Source organism: Eucalyptus grandis, chromosome 6, assembly GCF_016545825.1.
Source record: "Eucalyptus grandis isolate ANBG69807.140 chromosome 6, ASM1654582v1, whole genome shotgun sequence".
In the NCBI taxonomy this organism is placed as follows: domain Eukaryota; kingdom Viridiplantae; phylum Streptophyta; class Magnoliopsida; order Myrtales; family Myrtaceae; genus Eucalyptus; species Eucalyptus grandis.
Window position 1 is genome coordinate 19990914 of NC_052617.1, and position 22218 is coordinate 20013131.

Below are 22218 nucleotides of genomic sequence, written 5' to 3' on the forward strand. Positions count from 1 at the left end.
TTCTTAATTGCATTAAAAATATATTACTTCCTTTCAAATAACTTTTTGTGCCTCTACTTAGACAGATCTACACATGCATTTAGGGAGCCGTGTTACTTTACAAGCTCTAGGAGCACATTCGACTTTGAATGCATATTTAGTCTCAATGGGGATTTGAAGATCATTGTAAGGAAGTCATTCGACTTTAAAATCATATCTACAAGAACTAAAGGGCACATTCGACTTCAAGATCCTTTTTGTGCCTACTTGGAAAGACTTCAACCTACATTTTTTTTTTTTATCTGCTTAACTTTGTCATAAGACATTAGCACTGGAGATTTTTTTTTGAAAATATGTTCAATCTACATTTTTATGTGCTTAACTTTGTCATATTTTTAATTCATTTTTGAAAATATCTTTTAAAAAACCTCATGCAACGATGACATGAAAAAAAAAATGATTTTTTGACTACTAGATTCACCAAATAGAATGAAAGCTAAGCAAGTTAAAATATATGGACTACAACATAATGACACATATTAATGTTATAATTAAACGGAATCCATACAAAAATTGGTAGATGATTCTTTTACTCTTACTTATGTTTAGGCTATTTTTTGAATAATAGTTTCCTAGTATGAAAAAAGAGAAATATCGATTCATTGACACAATAATTTGTTAGCTATCTACATATAGACTATTCTTCAAACGCCAATTTTATTCCAAATGAAGAAGAAAAGAATGCAAGAAATAAATTTAAATTAAGAGTGGGCTCCACATTTAACCTTGAAATTTCACCTCTAGTAAAATTGAAACAAAAACAAAAAAAAGAACAAGGAAAAATGAAGAAAAATTATTAAATCAAGAATGGAATCGCAATAAATAATGCAGTCAAATCAATGTGAATAAGATAGCATCATGAGCCAAAAAAGGAATAAAAATGGTGTGAGCAAAAAAAATCAACAATTAAAAAGAAAAAGGGAAAGATCAAGAATGGAATATTTTTTTTGCTTGATTAAGAAGAAAGTTATTTATGCTTATCGTGAATCATGCCCTCAATTTTTTTCTATAATAACTAAAAAGTTATGAATATGAAGAAGCCGTAACTAGCTAGATTTTGACCTCCATCAAAATCATTATCACATAATGTTTAGACAAAAGAACAAGCAAACGAGTTTCAAACAACTCAAATCCAACAACATTGTATTTTCAACAACTAAATGAATTCGTGATTGCAAAAAAAGGAAAAATAATTAAGAGACCCGGGGGGGGATAAAGCTAATTATTGGACCAGGACAAAATCTTGTGATGATGAATAATCTGGTCAATTAAATTAAAAAAAGTGTGTGTTTTGGCCAAAATGGCTCAGAAATAATACCGCTCAATAATAATACGGATTATTGTTAGTTCTATTGCTAGTGTAACAAATAACTTATGCATTCATCTTGAACGGATTATAAATGTGTCTCGAGTTATTTTTTTGATTTAATCGTTTCGCACATTTCATAAATCATTTCTTACGTTGTCGGTTAACATAACAATAACAATAACAACCATAATAATAAAGGATGAATGCACCGAAAAATAGTAAAAATAAAACATATTGCGAAATCGCAATTGAGTCAACAAATTTAAAAGAAAGTGTAATTAGGTCTGAAAATTTCTTTGTATTTTTTATTTGCCAAGTTCGAAAAATTGATAGAAGGACTCAAACACACATATTTGATAAGTTGTAAGATTCTATTGCATTTTTTGAAAATTTTGAGGTTTAATTGTAATTTCTTAAGGAGTTTTAGGACATAATAATAATAATGCAGTTTCCCAAGGCGTCACTATCTTCGAAACCCTGGAGTTCGCCTGTGGCGATTAAGACAAACGGTTAGGTCCGCCCGTGCCCGAATACGTGCGGGGCTGTGAACTCGCATCGTAATCAATGCCCCCATCACCCCCTATCCACGCGCTCTTCCGCCGCGTGCCCCTCGAGCCCTCCCCCCTCGCTGGGAAAATGGCGCTCCGTGATTGGAGCGTGCGGCCCACGCGGCGTTCCCGCGAGCGGCTCAGGAAGTAAAACCCCCCGGGTCGGACTACATTAAGATTCCCCCTCGCCCTCTGGTCGAATAGGAAAATAGCCCACGATTCACATGGAGGCCGCAGACAAGAAGAGGAGACCGGGCCGCTCACGCGCCGCGCGCGCGCGTCTCGGTTTTGGCTGCTGCAACGGCTGGAAAAATTGGTGAAATGCATGGCCCCCCATTGGGTCCCACTCCACAATCAATTTCATGGTTCGAGTTCCCATTGGAAATGTAGAAGTTATAATTGAGTCAACGTTGGTGATTTCGTGGGTTGACTCCTTTTTCTTTTGAATTTGCATGTATTTGATTACTTTCATCTGAAAATCTTCTTGTCAATTTAATGAACCGACTCTCTCGGTAAGATTTCATCCATGAGCATTGTACTCTGAAATTTGCTTTCGATTATAGAAAGTAATGAATGCTTATTAGCTTTATGATAACATTGGTTGCTTCTTTTTTAATTGTTTTTTCATGGATAGTTAATACATTGGATGACTCGTTTGACCAATGATGACAAGGTATCGATGTAGTGCTACAAAATGTTGGAATACTACATGCACTTATTTGACGTTCGCATTTGTGCAATTGTATGTTTGTCACAATAGCGAAAGTTGCAATGAAAGTAACTACTTCAAATTTTGCTATGTAGTGTCATGGGAACCAAATTTCGACAATCCAAATTTATTATCTAAGTCAAGTAGCAATGAACTAGTTCTGAACCTTGATGCAAATATGCCCAAATTCAAGTCATTCGACATGACCAATATTGACCAATCGGTAAATCAAGAAAGATTTCGTTAAAAACTGTCTAGAGATACTTGATAAACAACTAAATAAGTAAATATTGTAATACATCAGTGCTATATTAGTGTGTCATGGAAAGGAAAGTACTCGATTTAAGAAGATTCATTAATGATTACCACCGAAACCAAATTTGATAGTATTGGATCAATCATTATCACGATGGTAGTAAATATTGTTATTATTATTAGTATGCTTACTCTCCAAGATTACTCATTGAAACCGACTAGCGCTCCAAAAAAGAATTCCCCATTAAAATTCTTTGTCTCGCACATATAAAATTTATTAATTCTTAATGTACGTGGACGAAATAACAAGTCATGTTAGAGAGAGAAAGAGAGAGAGAGAGAGAGAGAGAGGGACAGGTCACTCATTTCCATAGTGCACAGACCCTCCTCTCCACTCCACTCCATTGTGCTCCGCAGAAGCATCGCCAGGCCACCCCGCCTCCTCACGCGCCGCCGCTCCCGCCGTCACCTCCACGCGCCTCCCTCCCTCGCCCTTCCCGCTTCCCCTTCCACGCTTGCCTCCGCTCCCGGGCCGCCCCGACAATGGCGCCGCCGCACCTCGCTCCCCTCCTGCTCGGCTCCCTCGCTCTTGTCCTCTTCTCGCGGCTGCCCCCGGCGGCGGCGGCGGCGTCGGCGTCGGGTCAGTTCCGCTTCGCCTGAACGCGTTGTCTCTCTGGGTTTTTTTGTTCTTTTCTCGCGAGTGAAATTCGTGGCCGTTAGGACCTTGTTGTGCTGCGTTCGCTTGTGTTTTGCCTGAGTTGATTTAGTGGGTTGCTCTCTTTTGCTCTCTTTTGCCGTTCTCGATAGCTGTTTCCCGGAATGGGGCTCTTGTTCCATCGAGGGTCATTGCGCTAGTGCCTGAAGTGTGATGCAAGCGTTCGATGTTTGGACTGTGCCGTCGATTTCCTTTCTCCCTGCTGAACTGAACCTGGGTTAGTGGCGATTGCTGCTGCTGTGCTTGTGCAGAGTGCCCTCTGGACTTGAGCGGGTCGAATTTCACGTTGGTGGCTTCTCTGTGCTCCAACAAGGACGACAGGGCTAAGTGCTGCCGCTACATAAATGCGTGCGTGGCGGTTTCTGTCGCTCGGTACGCGAACGCAACGAGCAATTTGGGGGTCACTGCTGATATAGGTGAGGTCTGCTTGCATTCGATATCGGAGACCTTGGGCCTGTATGGGGTGTCGAAGAACGCGACGGCGTTCTGTGGCTTCGGAACGAAGATCCCTGTCTACTATGAGTGCGTGGGCCGGACGAATGTGATGCAAATGCTGCAGTCCCCGGGGTTTGGGGATGTGGTCATGAATTGCAGAGCGTCGCTTTCAGCGGAGAGCGATTGCAGAAAGTGTGTAAATGCTGGCATCGTGTATCTTCATCATGTGGTAGGAATGGATGACAATATTACATTCAGCACTTGCCGAGATGCAACGTTCGCTGCCCTTGCAAGCCAACTTGATTATATATCTTCCGTCAACATCGCCACTTGTTTCTTTGGTGTTGAAGGGCTAAGTACTCTACCAGGTATGTGCAGCTATGCGAAATCAGGAGACAGCTACATAGCATCTCCAGAAGCATTTGCTCCTACTTGGTTTGCATGAATTATATACCTTTGTTGTTAAATCTATTTATCCAACCATGTTGTGTTTAACTTTATGTGAACTGCCAATTTCCACCCTTGTTTTTAATAGTGGCATGACTGGACAAAGCAAGATAATTTTGGGATGGGGATGTCGCATTTGTAATGGAATTAATTATCACTCACTCTTTTCCTGAAACCTTGCATGTTATGCATTTTACAGAATATCCAAATAGTTAACAGGTGAGCAAGATGTTGTCCAAAAAGAGATATAGTAATACCATGGTAATGTTGATCAATTGTTCTTATGAGGGTACTGAGTAGGTAACCAAGTTTCCCCATTTCCTTTTTGTTTATAGCACTAATCTAGTGAGAGAATATAAATTATTATCCAGTTATTGTGACAGACCGCTAGAAGCATCCTTAAGTTCAACTAAGTGGGAATCTGGGTTTGGTTTTCACTACTTACCAAAAAGGTTGTGCCATCTAGATGTGATTGGCCTGGACATATTCTAAGGCCTGTGAGGCCGGGCCCAGTTAATTATTTGTCATTAGCATCGGTGCTGGCAAGTTGCTCTATTCTTTGATCGGGGCATGCTGATCATTTTGTAAAGAATAAATGACGCTTTTGTAAATCATGCGCAGACTTTGGCAAGGGTTTTAAGGCCCAAACCCTTGCTCGGCCCTCCCAATGATCAAATCTAGTTTACATGATTTTTAAGCTTGTTATGTTGCTACTGTTTGAATTTCTTTTCCTTAACTTCCCTCTCTTCATGTGCTTGGTCGTGATTGGTGGCTAGCTTAATTGGGTTAAAGTTCAAGCTCTGAAGAAATTCAAACATGATGGAAGCATTACGATGAAAAGGAGGATGTGTCTGGGTATTCAAAATTGTCTATGCTTAGGACTTCAAGACAACAACAATAATAATAAATAAAAGGATGTGCTTTGACTTCCATTAAAGATATCATGGTACCTCTAAATGCCTGCTCTACTCAAATGCCAATACTTCTGCCTTCTTTATCTTCTTTTATAGATATAGCCTACCACAGATGTACTATGACTGTTTATATAGGATTGCCTGATACTCCATTCAAGTATGTTACTAGGATGTCTAAGCAATCTTGATGATTGTTCTGAAAAAGCATTCTTGCTCTCTCCTTGTTTTTCTTTTAATGTAAAGATGGTTAATTTATTATCTTTTCTCCTGTAGACACTGCTTCTATAGATTGTGATGTTTCGACAAAGTTGCAGATTGATTTGCTTTTGCCTTTATGGCTGCATCTTTATCCTTTTGGCTCTTAGTTGTCTCGTGAGTTCTAATGTGATGGAGCACGTTTGAGACTTATAGTTTGAGTGAAACATCACCTTTGATCTTTAATGCATTGAATGTTCCATGAACGCATCAGATCCTGTACTTGAGCTTTAAACTTATTGGTATATTTTGTGCATGTGATGCTAGTTTCCAATTCATCCCAACCGGCAGACTCTCCTAAAGCTTCTCCAAGTCCTGTGGTTGCTGCTAGCCCGAATCAACTGATACTCGGTGTGCCTTTGAATGAGACCCACCACTCCTACCACCTGACACTAGTTCCAGGTGTTGGCATTGCTGTTACAGTGGTGGCTGTTTTGATGCTGGTTGTGTTGGTATTTCTGATTCGTAGGAAGAACAGAGAGCTAGAGGACTCTGAGGATAGGGATATGAGGTCTTCAAAGGTCTTCCCTCCTCCTCATTCAGTGAAAAAGTTTCAGGATGGTACTCCTCTCTCTCTCTCTCCCCCCCCAAAACCCAAAAATATATTTACTGAAATGCCCACCATATGTTGCTTCTGATAAATTATGGGCTTGCAGGTCAGTCATTGATGTTTCGGAAATTCAGTTATAAGGAGACCAAGAAGGCAACAGATAATTTTAACACTGCCATTGGACAAGGGGGATTTGGAACTGTTTACAAAGCGCAATTTAGTGATGGTTTAGTGGTTGCAGTAAAGCGAATGAACAAAGTCTCAGAACAAGGGGAGGACGACTTCTGCAGGGAAATAGAGCTTCTTGCTAGGCTTCATCATCGTCATCTGGTTGCTCTTAGAGGATTTTGTATTGAGAAGCGTGAAAGGTGAGAAGTGAATTAGTTTTATCCACACCAAAGTCTAGACTCCCCATCCCCCACCAACGCGCACACACACAACACCACACGTGCACTCATGCCTCGCAAGCTGATGATTCAATTTCTGTGGGTCATCTTCTGCTTGCATGCACACATGTACACATCTACACAATGAGTGGGTGAGTGCTTCTGCATTCACGTGACTGATTTGAACTGGAGTAATTAATTGATTTCAGCTCTCTGCAGGTTTCTTATGTATGAATACATGGCAAATGGAAGCTTGAAAGATCATCTTCATGGTACACATGTTTTTCTTGCACCGATTTTATGGATCTCTCTCTCTCTCTCTCACACACACACACACACACACACACACACACACAGAGCATAGGCACAATCTGCTGCACCCATGTGTACGTGCTAAGATGTACGCAGACTCGTAAGTGCATACTTGTTGAGCGAAATCATGAGCCAATCACTTAACATTTATTACCATGTATTGAATATTTAAGTGATGCTTACATTGAAGTTGTTCTTACACTGCTATATGAACATGTTCATAAAACCACTAGGCTTTTTTGTTTTAGGGTTCCTTAGTCATCATGTTGTTGACTTATCCGTTGTGTGCAGCACCTAACAGAAATCCTCTGAGTTGGCGGACGAGGATCCAAATAGCCATTGATGTGGCTAATGCTTTGGTAATTTTGAACTTCCGTGGTCATTTGGAGTGATTTAACTATTTCTTATCAACGTCTTAGTCTTTGGACTTTTACATTATCAATGCAGGAGTATCTCCATTTCTATTGTGATCCTCCCTTGTGTCACAGAGACATCAAGTCAAGCAACATTTTACTTGATGAGAATTTTGTTGCCAAGGTAGGATAGTTCTGCAAAAGTGACTCTTTGATTAGATCTTAGCTCCCAATATGCATTAATTCAAGTTCAATTGTAAAATTGGATATCCCTGATGTAATCTTTGCAAGATGCTAAGTAGCAGGAAGCCAGAGACTTCCTTGACGTATTGAATTGATTGCTTCGGGTGACTTTTCTCATTTCTTGTCATCTTTGAGTCTAGGTTGCTGATTTTGGTCTCGCACATGCTTCAAAAGATGGCTCAATTTGCTTTGAACCAGTAAATACTGATGTACGAGGAACTCCAGGTCGAAAAAGCTGCCCTTTGGTTAATTATCTACAGTGTTTTAATCAATATCTAAGCCTTACTTTTTTCCCCAGGTTACATGGATCCTGAGTATGTAATCACTCAGGAGCTCACGGAGAAGAGCGATGTCTACAGCTATGGTGTGCTATTGTTAGAGATGGTAACAGCAAGACGGGCCATACAAGATGGCAAGAATTTAGTGGAATGGTCTCAAACATATCTGACATCTACTCCTAGAATACCTGAGCTTGTGGACCCCAGAATTAAGGACGCCTTCGATTTCGACCAGCTTCAAACCATATTGAGTATCGTGCAATGGTGCACTCAGCCAGAAGGACGGGCTAGGCCTTCGGTTAAACAGATTCTTAGGCTTCTATACGAGACTTCAGATCCCGTCCATAGCGGGTTCCTGCAAACTGATGAAGAGGGAGAGTTTGGTGGATGTGCAGGTCGGGGAAGAGCGAGTAAAGGGAAAATGCATAAGAATGATGCCGTTTTTAACAGTAGTGATGTAAGATATCTAGCCTCTTCTTCCAGTACATCTAGGTCACATGGCAGTAGAAGCTTTTTGCTTGAATCTGGGTCACCACAATCTCCTCCTAATATGCTTTCACTATGAGGCCTCTGTTTTCTCTGAGTTTTTAGGGAGTTAGAAAGCAAAGTACAGGGCAATCTAAGCCAGCAAAGGGAAGGGATTTTCTTTTATAATTTCTCTTGAGATTTTCCATATATGCTTTCAATTTTTGTTGTGTGTAGCCTTAAAGAGGATGTCCACCCCTTGAGGTTTTTCAGCTAGCCTCGGTGAGCGGGTAAAGTTAAATAATTGTAAGGTTAGTGTCACAAGTTTGCTCAGGATTTTTTTAAAGAGGTTACAAAGAGTTGCATGTGCTTTTATGATATCATGAAATTCTGAAAAGTGCTCTGTAGATCATTCTCAATAAGAAGCAGTATTGCTAGTGTATCTGCTCCTTTTTGTTCTTGTATTAGGAACCTTTTAGACCGGATATGCATTCCTTCATCTAGACAGGCTAGCAGACGAACCGGATAGTATATCTATCAGAAGTCCAATGCCTGTTTGGCTTCATGTCCTTTTTATTTTTTTGAGCAGCGGCTTCTTGTCCTTAAAATTGTTACTTTTTGCTTTTCGCACCTCTGTGCTGGGGACCTTCAAACTCTAAATTCTTTTGGGCAGCTTTTTATAAGTTGTCGATGTAAATGTTCTTCAATGTTCTGCTCTTTGAATTGAATCTTCTTCCTGTCTGATACTAGCTGGGCAAATGATTCCATTTAGAAAATGCGAACAATTGTCGTCTCGTCAGAATGATCGCTGACTCCAATGGCAAAATAGATTGCTAAATTTGCAGGGGTAATTATACTGTCTGATGACAAGCTAGAGGGTTGAGACCTGTCAAAAATTGTTATGAAAAAAGCCCTAATCCTTCTTCCTTCTTTTCATTAGATTGGTTCTCATGTTGGCTGAAATCTCGAATAAACCGAACCTTTTGAATGCCTCTACCCGTGGAGATTCTTATGATTCAACTTGCTGGGAGGTTGGCCATTCCATATCCTTTTCCTTATTGCCCTTCTTGGCCGATTGAATCTACGATGGGCCAATAGAATCTGAGATCGCATTCGATGATCCAATGAACAATAATATTCTACTCCATTTTCATTGGGTACGTCGATCGTAAACTTCGACACATGCACGATCCTTGAAAACTATCGTTTAGCGTCAACCATCTGCACTTATCTAGCTTGGCCGGCTAAAAGTGCGTCTTACATTTTGGTTTCATCGACTTGGTCACGTCCATCACCTCTCAACATATTTTTGCACGAGATATGGTTATACATAGAAAGAGTTTGGTCCTCCATATAAATCCAAGCGAATCTCTCCTTATAGTTGCGAGAGAGAAACTGTTCAGTTTCAGAGACCTATATTGAATGACAATGGAATATGATACGCTTTGTAAGCTCTTCCTTGTCATCTTGACCGTAGTGTCTGCTTTGGCCAGAGACTACCGAAAACCATACATTATCCACATGGATGAATCGGCATTGCCCGCTTCATTCTTGCATCACCATGACTGGTACACATCGCTGCTGTCATCCGTATCGTCGTCCCCAAACGAAATTGATCCGACCCATCTCTATACATACAATCATGTCTTGAATGGATTCAGTGCGGTGCTGTCACAGTCCCAATTAGACAAGCTGGAACAAGTTCCTGGTCATATTGCCTCGTATCCGGACACATTCGGAAATGCTCACACAACATATACTCCTAAGTTTCTTGGCCTGAAAAAACAGAAAGGCCTTTGGCCGAGAGCCAAATTTGGTGACGGCATGATCGTCGGTGTCTTGGACAGCGGGATATGGCCCGAGAGTGAGAGCTTCAAGGACAAAGGCATGTCCCCCGTGCCGGAGAGATGGCAAGGCTCTTGCGAGTCTGGGGTGGAGTTCAACTCGTCCAACTGCAACCGGAAGCTCATCGGAGCCCGGTCATTCAGCAAAGGAATGAAGCAGCGCGGCTTGAACATATCGACGACTGATGACTACGACTCCCCGAGGGACTACTGGGGCCACGGGACCCACACGTCGTCCACAGCAGCCGGGAGCCCCGTGATAGACGCCAGCTACTTCGGCTACGCCAAGGGCACGGCGACGGGTATGGCACCCGCCGCTAGGCTCGCGATGTACAAGGTGCTATTCCTGAACGACACGTATGATTCAGCTGCAACGGACACCCTAGCAGGCATGGACCAAGCCATAGCAGACGGCGTCGATATATTGTCTCTATCACTAGGGTTTTTCGAGACACCGTTCGACCAGAATCCGATTGCTGTAGGAGCTTTCGCAGCAATGGAGAGAGGAATCATCGTTGCTTGTTCAGCAGGTAACGGCGGCCCTCATGGATACACGATACAAAATGGAGCTCCATGGCTAACAACTGTCGGCGCGGGAACCATATCAAGAGATTTTGCGGCTAACATAGCCCTCGGCAACGGAACCGTAACAGTCAGAGGAAAATCCGTCTTCCCAGAGAATCTCCTGATATCAAGAGTTCCTCTATACTTCGGCCGTGGCAACAGAAGCAAGGAAATCTGCAACAGTTACTCTCTCGACCCGAAGGATGTCGCTGGAAAGATAGTCTTCTGCGACTTTGTTAGTGAAGATGACGGAGTTGATACCGATGAAATCACCCGAGCCGGAGCTGCAGGTGCCATCTTCAGTACTGAATTCGTGGTTTTCCTCAAACCCAGAGACTTCAATATTCCGTTTGTGGCTGTCGTACCGGAAGATGGAGATAGAATCAAGGACTACTTGCTGAAGTCGGAAAATCCAACAGTCAGTATCGAGTTCTTGATAACCATTTTCGGGACCAAACCAGCACCTCAAGTAGTTTGGTTTTCGGCTCGAGGACCAGGCCGCCAAGCCCCGTGGATCTTGAAGCCGGATATGTTAGCTCCTGAGTTGATGTTTTGGCAGCATGGGCGCCGAACCGAGGAATAGCGGAGATAGGTCAGAGCTACTTGCTTAGCAACTACGCGCTCTTATCGGGAACTTCCATGTCGGCTCCTCATGTCGCCGGAGTCGCTGCGCTGCTAAAATCAGCCCATCCAGATTGGAGCCCCGCCACTATCCGATCGGCAATGATGACCACAGCTTACACTCTCGATAACACCGACGAAACCATCATCGACATGACCACTCGAGCTTCAGGAACGCCTCTTGATTTCGGAGCAGGACATATAGACCCAGAAAAGGCTTCAGATCCCGGTCTGATCTACGACATTGAACCCGAGGATTACATCAAATTCCTCTGCGGAATGAACTATTCCGCCAACCAGATTAAGATCATAAGCGGGAGATCAAACTTCTCTTGTGCATCTGCGACTCTCGACATCAACTACCCTTCATTCATAGTCATCCTCAACAACACCAACACCACGAGCGTCACTTTCAAAAGAGTCCTAACCAACGTGGCCGATGGACCTTCAAGTTACAGGGCCATGGTGACAACTCCGTCGAGCATGAAGGCTATGGCAAACCCCTCGGAGCTATGGTTCACGAGTAAGTACGACACAGCCGAGTTCAACATGACGGTAGAGATCTCTTTGGAAGGGTCATTTCCGCAGAGCGATTACATAGTTAACTTCGGGTACATCAGTTGGAAAGAGATCAATGGAACTCACGTTGTGAGAAGTCCCATTGTCTCAGCTTACGCTCCCTAGCGAAGACAAGTTTTTTCAGCATGTTCTGGTGTTCCTTCTTCAGTTTTATCAAACCTACAGAAGCTCTCAATAAGACTGCGTTTGTCTTTCCATATCTGATATGTTGTGCAATATCTCTTGCTGCTCCATCGTTTGTCTATGTTGCCAATCTAACCTTGCGAAGATCCAATGGTAGCTATTAAAAAAAACAAAAGTGCTTTAAGCTTATATATAATTAGAAAGCTAGGTAGAATAGGCTTCAATGGTTGCGTCACGTGCCAAATTGTTATGATGCATGTGTGAGTTGTGTTAGAAAAATTCAACATTAGAGAATTGGCTAGTGTTGAGCAATTTAAACTTTTAAGTGAAGGTGAGTTTAATTTGATATGATTTTTTTTTTCTTTTTGTCATAGTTTAACTAGATATATTTATGGACTTGTACTTGGACTCTCTCTTGGAGATCTTCCCAGATGAAGGAATTGAACTTCTATTGCATGCTTCCCAACAAATGGTATCAGAACCGCTACGCTCTTCCAGAAAATGATATTAGAGTCAATAGTCGATTGGTGAGCTATCAATCTGCGATTTCTGGGTGGTGGGGGTACTAGTGTAGCAGAAAAAGCCCCATGGGCCCTCATGGCAGATTTCATGATTAAGTATGGAGAAAAATACTAGGGATGGAGTGGATGAATGTAAGACAAAATAAACAATTCGAATTATGCATTGAAGAACATAATTCAAGCATCAATTAAAATCATATGCTGAACATACAATGTAAAATAAATCTGACCTTCAGCCATTATTCGAGTTTGTATGCAATAGAAATTTGTGGAGACTTGATAGTAATTATGGGCGCACTCTACTAGCCCAATCCCTTTACATACTGATGGTGTATTTTTGAAAGAGAGGATTTGGCTTGAACCTTGTCATGTGCTTACATAAAAGAACAATTGTCTTTTATAAATTGCCTTTCATCAAGGCAGCTTCCAAATGGGTGGTTGGCAACAAAAATGTACGAATGTGGAAAACTGTATGGTGGAAAAACTCTTACTTAAAAGAGAAAAGTGGGTCAATGTTTAAGGACAAATTTTTATTTTAAAAATCATATCCCTAAAAAATATGGGATCATATTATAGATAACATGAAGTTCGTCATTTCAAGCTAGCCAGGGTCCAAGACTTTCTTATTACATCCTCCTATGTGGTCAAAGCAATGGGCTGACTTCTTAGAGAACTTTACTGATTCACTTGCTAATGATTGAAGTTGGGCTTATAACTACTACAATCATAGTTGGGCTCTTCTCTTGACTTCTTTAAAACCGGAAACGAGGGAGAGTGAAAAAGGATGAAAGAGGAGTTGCCTTCGTCCTTCCTTCAATGGAGGTTGAATCTTCAAGACCCTTGTGTGCAAAAAGAAGAGAACTTCAAGAGTTGATTATTAGGAAAGGCCTGAGGTCAAGACCTCAATAATGAAAAAAAAGTTACTATTTTTTTACTGTAGAACAGAGGCTTGTGGAGAAAGAGACAAGGGTTAAAGTTTGGCACTGGAGATTTAGATTGAGATAGATTGATGCAAAAGGATACCTTAATTAAGAGTGAGCAAATTTGAGCTCACAATGAGAAGGAACTTGTTAGCATGGACATGTGAGTTGTGTTAAAAAAAAAAGTGACATATTAGAGAATTGGTGTAGCATTGAGTGGTTAATATATCATAATTAGCTTATAACTCATTTGAGTGAAGATGGATTTAATTGGATATATTGAGACCTCGGATTTCGGATTCATTTTGATGGCTTCCCCAGTTGAAGGTATTGGGTTTTTGCTATGTGCTTTCCACTAAAAATATTATGCATTCTCAAAATTTTTAGGAAATTAGTGGACCAATGTGACATGTAAAGAGCTAAAATAACGTTTACCTACTTACCAAAACATTTTATTCAATAAGATAAAGCATGAAGAAAATTCAAATGTGTTATTTAAATATATTAATTGAAAATAATAAGTAAGTAACCAATTTGCTAATGAGATAAATACAAAAGTCCCCTTTCATTCATTACTCAAAATTTGTTTTCCACCTATCTACAGAAACATGATCAATCCACGTGATGTCAAAAGAGCTCATAAATTGGTCGTGAAAAGGAAAAAAAAAAAAAGAAAAAAGAAGAAAACAAGAGCAGAGAAAAGGAAAAAGAAGAAGTGGTAAAGATGGAAAAGAGAATGAAAAAATAAATAAATAAATTTAGTAAACAAATTTGATACAATATTAAAATATTATTAAATATTACTCATTAATGCTAGTTGTGCCACACAGGACAACTAGCATCCACGTTAACGATTTTTGACTAAAATTGGCCCGGTAAAGTTTATTAGCAACATGTGAAAATGTTTATGTTTGAATTGGCATAATTAAAAGATTTAGGAATGAATCAACAATAATGTAATAAATTCAGGACTTTTTGGATAATTTTCTTAAAATTGTAACATGCTAGAAATCTAAAATATAGAGAACCATATAACATATGGTGAAATTTCCAATAAATTAGTTATCCCTAAGAAAAACATTTTGAAAAGAAGTCCTTATTCATATAATAATTATTCAAATATCTTACTCATAGGCAGTTATATACTTAATACTACAACATCAAAATTAACACAAAGATGTGATTAGTATCCAACATCAATTATACTGCAAAAGTTAAATCAATATAATTGCAATGTTGCAATACTTTAGTTTATTTATATGCAAAAAAAGAGAGTCTCATATTATATGAATATGCAAAAGGAGAACACCAATTTATTTGAAGCTATTTAGAGATACAATACCTAAGAACATTCATTATCAATAAATATATTTTAGTTGCGTAAATGCCACAAAATATAAATTTTGTACACCTCGTGTAAATACTGAAATTATACTATCCAACTAAGTTAATTTTAGTTGCGTAAATGCCACGAGATTTCAACTAGTGTTTTCTCATTATTCGATCTTATCTCAATAAAATAAATAGTGAATCAAATTTATTCTCACGGTGACAAAAAAGAAATCGAGAGAGAGAGAGAGAGAGTCGTAGCTCTGAAAAACTTCTTAAATTAGTGAGCTAAATATCATTCTTTTTCCATGCACCATTACTAATTAAAGTCCATGCTTTGTCATATTAGAGGACTAGCGACGATAATGGCAATCTTCCGGCGTAAGTTGGGAATATCCACAAATGAAGAGAAGGACAATATATGGTTGGTGTCGTCTCTTCATTTCTTCATCGTTTGGAGTTAATTTATAGTCAGAAAGGTGCAAGAGGCAATTTGTACAGCTTATCCTAGTGAAGAAACCAGGACAACCTACCCGCGAGTAGCTCGGAACAGCTTGATATTCGCTTGAGATCGACTAATTTGTTGTCGAGTCGAGCTTGAGCCATTCGAGTATTTTGTCACGTCAAGCTCATAATCTCATCAATTCTCAGTTCGACAGGCTTGTGACCCTAATCAAGCCTAACTCAATTTCTTCAAAAGATTCTTGTTAGTTAAAAATAGAAATAGATATCCCCAAAATCATATAATAAGTACATACTATGCGAGCTTCTGTTGATATCAAGCTCAAGCTGGAGTTCCTTCATAAATTAATTTTGGTTGAGTAAAGTCAAGTCAAGGTGAGCACGAATATCTCGACTATTCTGTTGAGTCGAGCTCAAGCAGAAATTTTAGTACTTGATCGACCTCGAGTCAAGTTTTGAACGTTAAGTACGGGTAGCTCAAGCTTGGTATTGTATTGGCTTAATTACACGCCTAGCTTTTCCCATATGGCTCTCGAAATTAACTGGATATAAATGTGATAACCAACCAAACAAATGTTGTGTATTTCCGAGGAATGATGATACTGAGGTTACGACCTATACAGGAGAAAGTTGAAGGCAATATACACACACCTGTCTGTGTGGACGCCATCAACCTTAGTTTCCAGGGCAGGACTCACCTAGTCTTTAAAAGTAAGAGCAATAAAACATTGAAGTACCCGATTGGGATGGATCCACAGCGCCCCGATACCAGTTCATTCTTTGGCTTATTGTGAAGAAGCGTCTCCCCACCCGGGTTATGCTTCTATCCTATGGCCGAATTGACTATAGTGTTTGTGCATTGCGGCGAAGTACCCAATTCCATAGACCATCTCTTCTTTGGTTGTCGTACCTCGGCTTCTCTGGCCTTTTTTTCAGGCTGCCGGGTGCAACCTACCGTGGAAAAATCGGTCTTTGGAATGAGGTGCTTCCTTGGGCTTTGAAGTTCCTTACGGGTAACGATTTCTACCACAAGATAGCTCGGTTTTCATTTGGAGCCCTTTGTCACCTCATATGGAAGAAGAGAAATGCAATACTATTCAGGGGTGAATCCTTGGTGGTCCCTGCACTCAAAAATCACCTCCTTAAGGTGGTAAGAGACAAAGCTGTCACTTATAGCAATGTTTTCCCTTCACCGAGGAACAAAAGACTTCAAAGAGGCTGGGGTTTAGATCCTGGGATTTTCTATAGTGATGCTCTTCCTTAGAAGATTTGTTCCCGTCTTCTTTCTGCTCCCGCATTCTCATTGTAGTCTGGAGGTTTGGCGGGATTAGGAGTCGGTTCTCTAGTTGGTCTTTGGTTGTATCTTTCTTGTGGGTTGTTCCCTTGCCCTCTTACAACGGATCCCTTCACTTTTGCCTTGGCTAAGAGTGTAGGTTATGGATCCGTTCTTTTACATTGGCTTTCTCTTTTATATTATTATTACCTTTACCAAAAATAAAAATAAAACATTGAATAACATAAGTGGACATTTAGATGCTTCCATCTCAGCAACGAGCTCGCAATGTTTATTACAGAGATGACCGGGGAAGAGGCGAACCAAAAGAAAGCATTGTAAAGGTCACAATTGCATTTGGACTTATGCAACTTAAAGATTATTACGATGGGTAGGAAACTCAGCCCGAATCTTTCCCAATCTCCGATCATTGTTTGAGTTTGCTCAGAATCAATAAATTACAAGCACATCAGAATATTGCACATGTTATCATTGAACCAAGCTCTACCTAACCCGTATGTAATTGTTTACATGTAGGCTGGTTTTTATATTTCCAAAACCATAATAAAATATAAGTAATAAGGAATAAAAAATGTACTGTTTCATGAGCATCTTTATACCTTTGGATACTTTAGACGTGTAAAATAACTTTACCACAGACACACATAACGACACCTATCACGCTTTGATCAGCGCTTCCATGTGCACGGCGCACGTGGCATACATGCCTAACCCAAATCAAGCTATTGCTCCAGTCTAGCTAGCCCGACCGGTCCCACTAGCTGACCAGTCTCCTGATTGACTGGTCAATCGGGTCGAATCATTGGGTGGGTTCGGCTATGGGTCATGTTGATGATGTCATCGAAGACGTCAGCTCTGTGCCAAGTGGCATGCACGTGGCCGACAAGTGGGGCGCACCACTAACGATGCCGCAATCATCACCTTTGGTGATCGAAGTAAAGCTATCTCCACTGGTCTAGCTTTGCCAGCTAAAAGTTCTTTTATTTTGGTTTCATTTAATCGGTCGCAATCATTGCCCCTTGAGATATTTTTGCACGAGATATGGTCCTCTGTATAAGCCCGAGCTAATCTTCCTTTATAATTATAATGCAAAAGCTGTTCAAACGGAATGACAATGGAATGTAATATGCTTTGTAAGCTCTTTCTTCTCATCTCGATCGTAGTGTTCGCTTCGGCCAAAGACTACCGAAAACCCTATATAATCTATATGGACGAATCGGCATTGCCCGCTTCGTTCTCGCGTCACCATGACTGGTACACGTCGCTTCTGTCGTCCCTGTCGTCGTCCCCCGACGAAATTGATCCGACCCATCTCTACACATACAACCATGCCTTGAATGGATTCAGTGCAGTGTTGTCACAGTCCCAATTGGAGAAGCTGGAGCAGGTTCCTGGTCATGTTGCGTCATATCCGGACACATTCGGAAACGCTCACACAACATATACTCCTAAGTTCCTTGGCCTGAACAGACAGACAGGCCTCTGGCCAAGAGCCGAATTCGGCGACGGCGTGATCGTCGGTGTCGTAGACTCCGGGATATGGCCCGAGAGCGAGAGCTTCAAGGACAAGGGCATGTCCCCCGTGCCGAAGAGATGGCGAGGCACTTGCGAGTCCGGGGTGGACTTCAACGCGTCCAACTGCAACCGGAAGCTCATTGGAGCCCGATCGTTCAGCAAAGGAATGAAGCAGCAAGGCTTGAACATATCGACGACCGATGACTACGATTCCCCGAGGGATTCTGACGGGCATGGGACCCACACGTCGTCCACAGCGGCCGGAAGCCCCGTGATGGATGCTAGCTACTTCGGCTATGCCAAGGGCACGGCAACAGGTATGGCACCCGCTGCTAGGCTCGCGATGTACAAGGTGTTATTCCTGACCGACACGTACGACTCGGCTGCGACGGACACCCTAGCAGGCATGGACCAAGCCATAGCGGACGGCGTCGATATATTGTCTCTATCGCTTGGATTTGACGAGACATCGTTCGACCTTAATCCAATCGCTGTGGGAGCTTTCGCAGCAATGGAGAGGAATCTTCGTTGCTTGTTCAGCAGGTAACGACGGCCCTCGAGGATACACGATGCGAAATGGAGCTCCGTGGCTAACGACTGTCGGCGCTGGAACCGTATCAAGGGACTTTGCGGCCAATATAGTCCTCGGCAACGGAACCTTAACTGTTAGAGGAAAATCCATCTTCCCAGAAGATCTGCTTATCTCAAGAGTTCCTCTATACTTTGGCCGCGGCAACAGAAGCAAGAAATCTGCAACGGTTACTCTCTTGACCCGAAGGATGTCGCTGGGAAGATAGTTTTCTGCGACTTTGTTAGTGAAGACTACGAAGTCAATACCCACGAAATCACCCAAGCCGGAGCTGCAGGTGCCATCTTCAGTATTGGACCCGGGGCTTTACGCATACCCGAAAACTTCACTATCCCGTTCGTGGCCGTCGTACCGGAAGATGGAGATAGAATCAAGGACTACTTGCTGAAGTCAGAGAATCCGACAGTCAGCATCAAGTTCTTGATAACCATTTCGGGACCAAACCAGCTCCTCAGGTAGCATCGTTTTCGTCTCGAGGACCGTACCGTCAGGCCCCGTGGATCTTGAAGCCGGATATGTTAGCTCCTGGATACAATATTTTGGCAGCATGGGCGCCGAACCGAGAAATAGCACAGATAGGTCAGAGCTACTTGCTTGGTGACTACAAGCTCGAATCGGGAACTTCCATGTCGGCTCCTCATGTGGCTGGAGTCGCTGCGCTGCTAAAATCAGCCCATCCAGATTGGAGCCCCGCTGCTATCCGATCGGCAATGATGACCACGGCTTACATTCTCGATAACACCAATGAGCCCATCATCGACATGACCACTCAAGCTTCAGGGACGCCTCTTGATTTCGGAGCAGGACATATAGATCCGGAAAAGGCTTCAGATCCCGGTCTGATCTACGACATCGAACCCGAGGATTACGTCAATTTCCTCTGCGGAATGAACTATTCCGCCAATCAGATAAAGATCATAAGCGGGAGATCGAACTTCTCTTGCGCGTCCGCGACTCTTGACATCAACTACCCTTCATTCACGGTCATCCTCAACAAAACCAACACCACGAGCGTCACTTTCAAAAGAGTCCTAACCAACGTGGCCGACGGGCCTGCAAGTTACCAGGCCACAGTGACAACTCCGTCGAGCATGAAGGCCACAGCAAAACCCTCGGAGCTGTGGTTCACTAGCAAGTACGACAGAGCCGAGTTCAACTTGACGGTAGAGATCTCTCTGGAAGGGTCGACTCCACGGCGCAATTACATAGGTAACTACGGGTACATCAGTTGGAAGGAGATCAATGGAACCCGCGTTGTGAGAAGTCCCATCGTCTCAGCTTACGCTCTCTAGAGAAGACAAGTTTTTTTCAGCACGTTCTGGTGTTCCTTATTCAGTTTATCGAACATACAGAAGCTCCCAATAAAACTCTGCGTTTGTCTATGCATAATATGTTGTGCAATATCTCTTGGCTGCTTTATCTTTTGTCTGAGTTGCCAATCTAACCTTGCAAAGATCCGATGGTAGCTAAAAAGAATTTAAGTGTTATTAAGAGGGCGTTTGTTTAGCAGAAAGCTAAACGATTTGGAAATTTTTTTTCCTAAAAATGAGAGCTTATATAACTTGAAATAATTAGTCAACAAAAACTATTTTCGTTATCGATAACAGTTTATGTTTAAGCATTTTCATAAATGATGAAAATATTTTTCATTTATTCATTCATTTTTGGAAGCAATGTAAACATCATTTTTAGGAAATTAATTTTTAAAATATTTATTTTCTGTGAAATAAATGAACCATAAGATTTCAATAAATAAATAAAAAAAACAAACCATAAGCTTATATATAATTAGAAAGCTACGCAGAATAGGCTTCAATAATTGTGCCACGTGTCAAAATATTATGCATTCCCAAATTTGATAGGAAATTAGTGGACCAATGTGACATGCAAGAGCACATAGATGTGGCATCCCAAAATTCAAAGCCAAGCTATAAGGTGTGTTAAAGTCTCTAATTAGGTGATAAAAATTTTCATGGCTTATGCTTTAGCCATTAGTCTTTTAATTAGATGATTTGTGTATATGATTGTGAAAATTTAAATTTGATAAATTAATAATCTATGCTTGGCCATGTACCTTATAAATTAAATTTCAATAACCAAGATGCCCCAAGACTTTGGCCAAGATGAAAATTGAAATTTAAAAATATTTATAGAAGAAATTCAAAAAAAAAAAAAAAAAAAGAGAGGAAAAGGTCAATTTTGGAATGGGCCTTAGGCCCATTGGCCTAAGCCTTTAATGGGCCAAGATGGGCAGCCCAATAGTGGCCCAAGAGGAGTAGTTGACCGGCCCAATAGAAGCCCAAGCCCAAGCCCAAAAAGCCCATAAGACAAGTGGCACAAGACCCTCATGCATTGGCCTAGACTAGGATGCCATGCATTGGTCCAGACTAGGATGCCATGCATTGGTCCATTTAAGTGGCATGTAATCATTAGCAATGATGAACTTTTGGGGGTATAAGAGGGAAGAGAGAGAGAAGGTGGCGGATTTTCTCATTTGGCCGAGAGAGAAGGTGAGAGAGAGAATTCGAGAAAGAGAGGGAGAGTCCGAGAGAGGAAGGAGGCGGAGCCGAGGGGTCGTTGTCGTCCGTCCGCCGTGTGCCGCCGTGTTCGCCGCCCTACGCCATCGACCATCCGTTCTAGAGGCAAGTGGGAGTCCTCTAGCTTCTCTTGCATGCTTGTATGTCGTTTGCATATTGAGTTTTGGATGTTAGATGAGAAAAACCGAAGCATGGATGAGTTGTGCGTGAATGGTGTGACTGTTTTTGCTCGGATCGTGTGAGTCAGTAACTTGTTTGAGCTTGCATGTGTGTTTAGAGTCCGATTTTGGCTTTGATTTCTTCATGAGAGTTGTAGCTAACATCTTGAACTACAACATACTGAAATTTCGTGGAAAATGATGGATATTTGAGAGGTTAAAGTCTCATCATACGGAAACCCCAGATCTGGAGAGTTTTTACTGACCTCTTGCTGGATTCGTGGTTACATGTTGTTTTGTGTTGAAAATATCACTTCAGTTTCTTCATGAAAGTTGTAGGAGACATATTAAAATACAACATAATCAAATTTTAAGTGAAATGAACAAGTATAGCCTAGTAAATAGACTAGATCTTGAAGAGGATGATTCTGGTGATGTATTTCGAGATACCCGAGACTTCAAGGACATAGATGATGACTACACTCTGGTTATTTGACTTATATATCTTCATAAAACTTGTAGAGGATATCTTGATGTATAACATATCCAAATTTCAGAGAAAACGAAAGAGAATAGGTAGGTGAAATCTCAATATTTCGGTGATATGTGCACTGGACGATGCGGTAATGGGTCCAGAAGCTTCGTGAGGTTGTATAAAATAATCTAAAAATAATCTGGCTTGGAGTTCTTCACGAAAGTTGTGCGAAAATGTCTTGGATATTACTCTGTAAAATTTCGTAATTTTTAGACACCGTATGGATATTTTAATCGAATTTCTTCGGAAACTGTGCGTTCTGGTTTTATCCGAATATTATGTGCTGTTTTGTGAAAATTGTGAAATTGTGTGAAATTCAATTTGGCCATGAATTTTGCATGGAATTGTCATCCTATTGGTTTTTTTAATGATTGCTTGAATTTTTATAATTTTGGGAATTTATAGATATTGAAT

At 41.3% G+C, this 22218-nt stretch overlaps 2 protein-coding genes and 1 pseudogene across 2 annotated transcripts; all 3 read left to right on the top strand.

Moving 5' to 3' along the window:
• The first annotated feature begins 3196 nt into the window (after window positions 1–3196).
• LOC104453189 (probable receptor-like protein kinase At1g49730) lies at window positions 3197–8698 on the top strand. The gene is made up of 9 exons (XM_010067708.3): window positions 3197–3500; window positions 3827–4378; window positions 5894–6187; window positions 6283–6544; window positions 6782–6834; window positions 7166–7233; window positions 7322–7411; window positions 7611–7695; window positions 7769–8698. Exons 1-9 carry the CDS (start codon window positions 3404–3406, stop codon window positions 8311–8313), a joined length of 2046 nt encoding a protein of 681 aa, XP_010066010.2. The 5' UTR covers window positions 3197–3403; the 3' UTR covers window positions 8314–8698.
• Window positions 8699–9641: 943 nt separating this feature from the next.
• On the top strand, window positions 9642–11926 carry LOC104455352 (annotated as a pseudogene).
• A 5621-nt stretch (window positions 11927–17547) lies between these two features.
• Window positions 17548–19991, top strand: LOC104453190 (subtilisin-like protease SBT3). Its single transcript, XM_010067710.3, is given in 4 exon segments — window positions 17548–18498; window positions 18500–18726; window positions 18729–19004; window positions 19007–19991. Coding segments are annotated over 4 exon segments (2283 nt in total). The 5' UTR covers window positions 17548–17578; the 3' UTR covers window positions 19867–19991.
• The last annotated feature ends 2227 nt before the right edge of the window (window positions 19992–22218 follow it).

Bases quoted from the DNA above. Each gene is read 5' to 3' on its own strand.
- LOC104453189 (XM_010067708.3), top strand. From the start codon at position 3,404: ATGGCGCCGCCGCACCTCGCTCCCCTCCTGCTCGGCTCCCTCGCTCTT. The intron at 6,545-6,781 runs GTGAGAAGTGAA...AGCTCTCTGCAG, and splicing joins TGTATTGAGAAGCGTGAAAG to GTTTCTTATGTATGAATACA. The intron at 6,835-7,165 runs GTACACATGTTT...CGTTGTGTGCAG, and splicing joins CTTGAAAGATCATCTTCATG to CACCTAACAGAAATCCTCTG.